This window comes from Cydia amplana, chromosome 23 (assembly GCF_948474715.1).
Source record: "Cydia amplana chromosome 23, ilCydAmpl1.1, whole genome shotgun sequence".
In the NCBI taxonomy this organism is placed as follows: domain Eukaryota; kingdom Metazoa; phylum Arthropoda; class Insecta; order Lepidoptera; family Tortricidae; genus Cydia; species Cydia amplana.
Window position 1 is genome coordinate 6,300,911 of NC_086091.1, and position 5,105 is coordinate 6,306,015.

The 5,105-nt window shown below is 45.4% G+C and overlaps 1 protein-coding gene across 1 annotated transcript; it reads right to left on the reverse strand.

Annotated features, from left to right (window-relative positions):
* Positions 1 to 2,215: 2,215 nt before the first annotated feature.
* On the reverse strand, positions 2,216 to 4,105 carry LOC134658602 (uncharacterized). The gene is made up of 3 exons (XM_063514255.1): positions 2,671 to 4,105; positions 2,313 to 2,523; positions 2,216 to 2,227 (listed from the first exon to the last, which is right to left on the reverse strand). Exons 1-3 carry the CDS (start codon positions 3,879 to 3,881, stop codon positions 2,216 to 2,218), a joined length of 1,434 nt encoding a protein of 477 aa, XP_063370325.1. The 5' UTR covers positions 3,882 to 4,105.
* Between the last annotated feature and the right edge of the window lie 1,000 nt (positions 4,106 to 5,105).

The following is a 5,105-nucleotide window of genomic DNA, read 5'->3' on the forward strand; positions in this document are numbered from 1 at the left end:
TGGTTCACCAGGGCGGAGTTCGGGCGGAGGCACCCACCACTGCGGCGGGTGCGGTGCGAACAGCCATACCAGACTTGCAGGTTCCGGAGTTACGAGTGCAGCCGGTGCCGGCGCATTGGCCATTTGCGTCGCGTCTGTCCAGAACTGACAGCGGAGGGGTCGCGCGATAGACGGACTAATCTACATCAACTTGGCGGGAAAACGGAAGATGACGGAGTAGAGCATCGCACGTTGGAGACCCTGCAGGAGGAAGATTTTCATCACTTATGCTTGAGTGAATACCCGCCGGTGAGATTGCCTGTTTTCGTAAACAATCATTCACTCACTATGGAAGTCGACACGGGTTCGGCTGCGTCCTGCATAAGTAGTGAGACATACCACACCTATTTCAAGAATATTCCTTTACAACCACCAGGTGCTTCCTTTACGTTTTACAACGGAACACCACTGACTTCTTCCGGAATGATAAAGCCCAAGGTTCGTTATGGTGCTACAGAGAAAGAGTTAGAGTTGTTTGTGATTGAGGGTGGTAAAACTCCATTAATAGGACGACATTGGTTAGTGGAATTAAAAACAGGCATTCCGATGTTTGATAGCTGTCATCATGTAGGTGGAAATAATGAAAATCCTAAAGTAAATGCTAATATTAAAACTTTATGTGACAGGTATAAGGAGTTGTTTCAAGGCGGTTTGGGGCGGTACTCGGGCGGTAAAGCGACGTTGCAGTTGCGGCCCGGCGCGGTCCCTGTATTCCACCGTGCGCGTCCGCTGCCGTACGCGCTACGCGCACGCGTCGACGCCGAGCTGGACGCCATGCTACGCGACGGCATCATCGAGCCCGTCGACTGTTCCGACTGGGCTTCTCCATTGGTACCGGTAAACAAACCAGACGGCTCGTTAAGGATTTGTGCGGATTACAAGAGACTGTCTGAAAAAAATGATGTAAATAAGGCTCTATGGACTTATTTGTTATATTATAGAAATACGGTTCACCCCACTACCGGCCAGAGTCCAGCCATATTACTTCAGGGTAGGAGTCTTCGTACCAAGCTCGAAACTTTGAAGCCCGACACTAGGGCCGTGGTGCGTCAGGCGCAGCAACGGCAGAAGTTAGCTGCGGGAGGAGCACATAGGGAACTAGGGTTACAAGAAGAGGTTTGGTATAGGCAATACCTTAAGGGGGAAAAATGGGCTCCAGGGCAAATAGTGCATAGAACCGGGTCGGGTGATTACAGCGTCAAGGGGGCTGATGGGTCAGTGGTACATAGACATGTCGATCAATTGAAGCGGCGATCGGGTAGACAGTCTCTTGTATATCCCGTTCCAGAAACTTTGGAACCTGATATCCGTACAAATCCTGATAATGACAGAGTTCGTAAACTTAATGTAACAATTGACCCTGACGGACTTGAAATGGAGACCCGGACGGACTCAGTCGGGCGGTCAGCGGGATCGACGTCAGACATGGTGGTGTTTCCGGAGCATGCGTCTCAACCGAGCGTTTCTCTCTCTAAATCACCACCTGGGTCGCCTATTTTTCAAGATGCTTTACCTAGCGCGCCTCCATCGCCAAATGTTTCTTTACCGAACACACCGTCACCGCCCCAGGCTCGTCCTTTTAGGCAATGCCGCCTTAAGGGAATTACTAGGTTAGATCTATAGTTTGTTGTTGTACTCTTTAAGAGAGTCCTTTTAGATTGATGTGTTATTAATAATTTATTGTGGAGGAGTGCAATGTAGGCTGTCTAGGAATAGAAAAATAAACTGGCTGTCAATCGGTAGTCGTCAATATATTCACATGTGCTATTTGCATTCGTGCTTATTTCAGTAGTTAAATCCCTATTTTACAAATACGTCACCGACGGCGCAAAAAAAGAGCATTTTTCTTTTTTTACCTTTAACCCATATTTCCGTAATCTCTCAAATACCTCTGTGAGGGTTTCTAAATGAGCCCGATCGTCGGAACCAGTTATAATAATGTCATCCAAGAAAACGCCTACCGTCGGCAAGTCCGCAAACAACTGCTCTAGCTTCCTTTGAAATATACCGGGGCTAGAAGCTAAGCCATAAATTAAACGATTATACATAAACAAGCCTTTGTGGGTATTAATTACGGTGTATTGTTTTGAGTCGTCTAATTCGAATTGCGCGTTCGCTTGGGATAAGTCAATTTTCGAAAATTTATCCCCCTTATGCAATTTTGTCAACAAATCGTCTACTCGAGGTACTGGAAAATGATCCACTTGCAAACATTTATTTAGTGTCAATTTGAAATCCCCACACAAACGAATAGTCCCATCTTTTTTCATTACCGGTACGACTGGAGTGGCCCAGTCGGAGGTGGGCACGGGCGTGATGATGCCGTCGCACACCAGCTGATCGAGCGCGCGCTCCACCGGCTCGCGCAGCGCGTACGGCAGCGGGCGCGCGCGCAGGAACACCGGACGCGCCCCCTCGCGCAGCGCGAACCCGACCTTGCCGCCCGTGAACCGCCCCAAACCGTCTTCAAAAACTTCTTTAAACCTGGAACTGAACACATTTTCATCAAATTTTTTACTAATATTTTCCCTGTCCAATTTGTTACATGGCACTGAAATGGGCAAAGTTACCCCGAGTTCATGAATCCATTGTCGACCTAACAAACTCGTCATGCCCCTTTTAATTACATACAGATCTAATTCTTTGTTCACTTTACCATATTGTACATTCACGCATAATTTACCTACGGGTATTACCCTTTCCCCGGTATAATATCGCATTGAGACATCACTCGGCTGTAATTTAAAATTCCCTAAAGTTTTTATGTAACAATCATAACTGATGCAAGAAATACAGCTACCTGTATCAATTTCCATATCTATGTTTCTTTCATTAACCTTTATTGATAATACATATGGCGGATACGCACTAAAGTCCTTTAAAGCGATAGAATAGTTATAGGTAACTACCTCGTCACTTCCCTCGCTGTCGTCATACGCCACCTGCCCGTCCGCGCCTCCGTCATACAACGCGAACAGCTGTTCCTCGCGTAGTCTCGGACACATCCTCTTCAGATGTCCATCTCGGTTGCACACCCGACACACGTACGCCTTAAATTTGCACGTGTTGGAGTCATGACTGCCGCCGCACGTCTTGCAGCCAGCTGCGCCGCCGTGCGCGCCGCGGCCGCGGCCGGCGCCCGTGGCGCCCGGGCCGCGTCGTCCGCCGCGGCCGCTCGCGCCGCGCCCGGCGCCTGCCCCGCCTCGCGTAGCCCCCGTGACCTTCCGTCCCCCGGCGGCTTCACCGTTACCGTAGCTCCCTCGCCCCCAGCTCGAGGCCACCTGGTAGACACCCGTACTTCCTCCATGGTTGTCTACTCGCTTTTCCATGACCGCCGATTCCGTCTCGGCCGAATCTATCGTTACGGCTAATTTGAATGCTTTCTCGAACGTGATTTCCTCCTCTGCGAATAGTCGCTGTCGTATAACATCCTTCGATAAACCGCAAACAAATTGGTCTCTTAAATTGTCTTGCAATGAGTCCGCGCCAAAATTGCAAGTCATTGACATTTTCTTCAACGCCGCGACATACTCCGCTATGCTTTCGTCACTTGCATGACGACGTTGTCGGAATTTGAACCTTTCGGCTAACACACTCGGTTTAGGTTGCAAGTGCGATTTCATGATGGCCTTCAACTGATCAAAAGTCTTTGTTGCCGGGCGGGCCGGCGTACACAAATTAACCATAAGTTCATACGCGTCCCTGCCTACCACCGTAATTAAGGTAGCCACTTTAACCGATTCACTCACTGTATTCGCTATAAAATATTGTTCCAAACGCTCCACGTATAAGTCCCAACCATCTTTGTCCATATCGAAAGGGGCTATTTTGCCGACTGCCATTATTACTGTTTTTATTCACTGCAATGAACTAAACCACAACACTAAAATGTTCCACTCGTAGATCCCAGTCCCGTCGCCACTGTTAAATATGCCTTCAGGCCAGGATATGGATCTGAGCTGATGAGACCAAGGAAACACGTCCGTTCGGTATAGGATTTATTAAAAGAGACAGAAATCACCTACCCACATTCAGTCGGCGCCTGATTACTTAATCTACCCACATATGTCACAGGTACCCTAAATAAAAAAATCATGCTTACCAAAAAAAATTACTGAACACCAAAAAAATAAGGCCTAAAATTACAAAACTACCACCGTTTTAATTACGACTGCAGTTTAAATTGTATTCAAATACCAAATATATTGAACGATTACCAAAAATCATTAATGATCACCAAATCTTGAAGACCAAATTAATGCGATATTTTTACCTAATTAAACCACTATGATTACCAAAAAATGTATACATATTACCAAATAAAGTAAAATGATGCCAAAATTACTAGCCCCCTGTCTGTCTGGCTGTCTTGGTCTTACAGAAAAGAAATGCTACTAGAAAAGTGGGTTAGGTTTGGTTTGAACTCAGAGATGGGCATCATTCGAATAAACTTTTATCGGAATAATCATTCGAATAAACAATAATTCACGATTTTTTTATTCGCGGATGATCTATTCGCGAATGATTTATTCGCGGATGATCTATTCGCGAATAATTTATCCGCGGATAAATCATCCGACCACTTTTTAAATGACGAATGATTTATTCGTTATTTCATTCGAATAAATCCACGAAAAATATTTAAGTTTATTGGCTTATTCCATTCAAATAAACAACACGAATTCGTTTAATATGACTTGTTTTTACTGTAAATTTGTTCTGACAAGTTAAAGATTGTAACAATATTTTTTTAGGCCTCCTAGGTTTATTCTATTTCGTTTCTAATTTAAAGGCCATCTAGCGTTGAGCAACGGTAATACTTGCATTGATCGTATTAACGTCGGTCCGAAAGCTAATTAGTTGCTGAAAATATCGACAGAGGGCGTGAGTAGCTCGCCGTCTGATTTTTCTTCAATAAAAGGTTTACTTTTATTAATTTACAAATATTAAAACACAATTAAATATTTTATAACTTTCTTCTTTCCTTTTTTGGAAATTATTTTTTTATTGAAACGAGTTTCGGTCGCTGTATCTGCGTCGTACGCGCAACGAGACGCAGCGGTGGG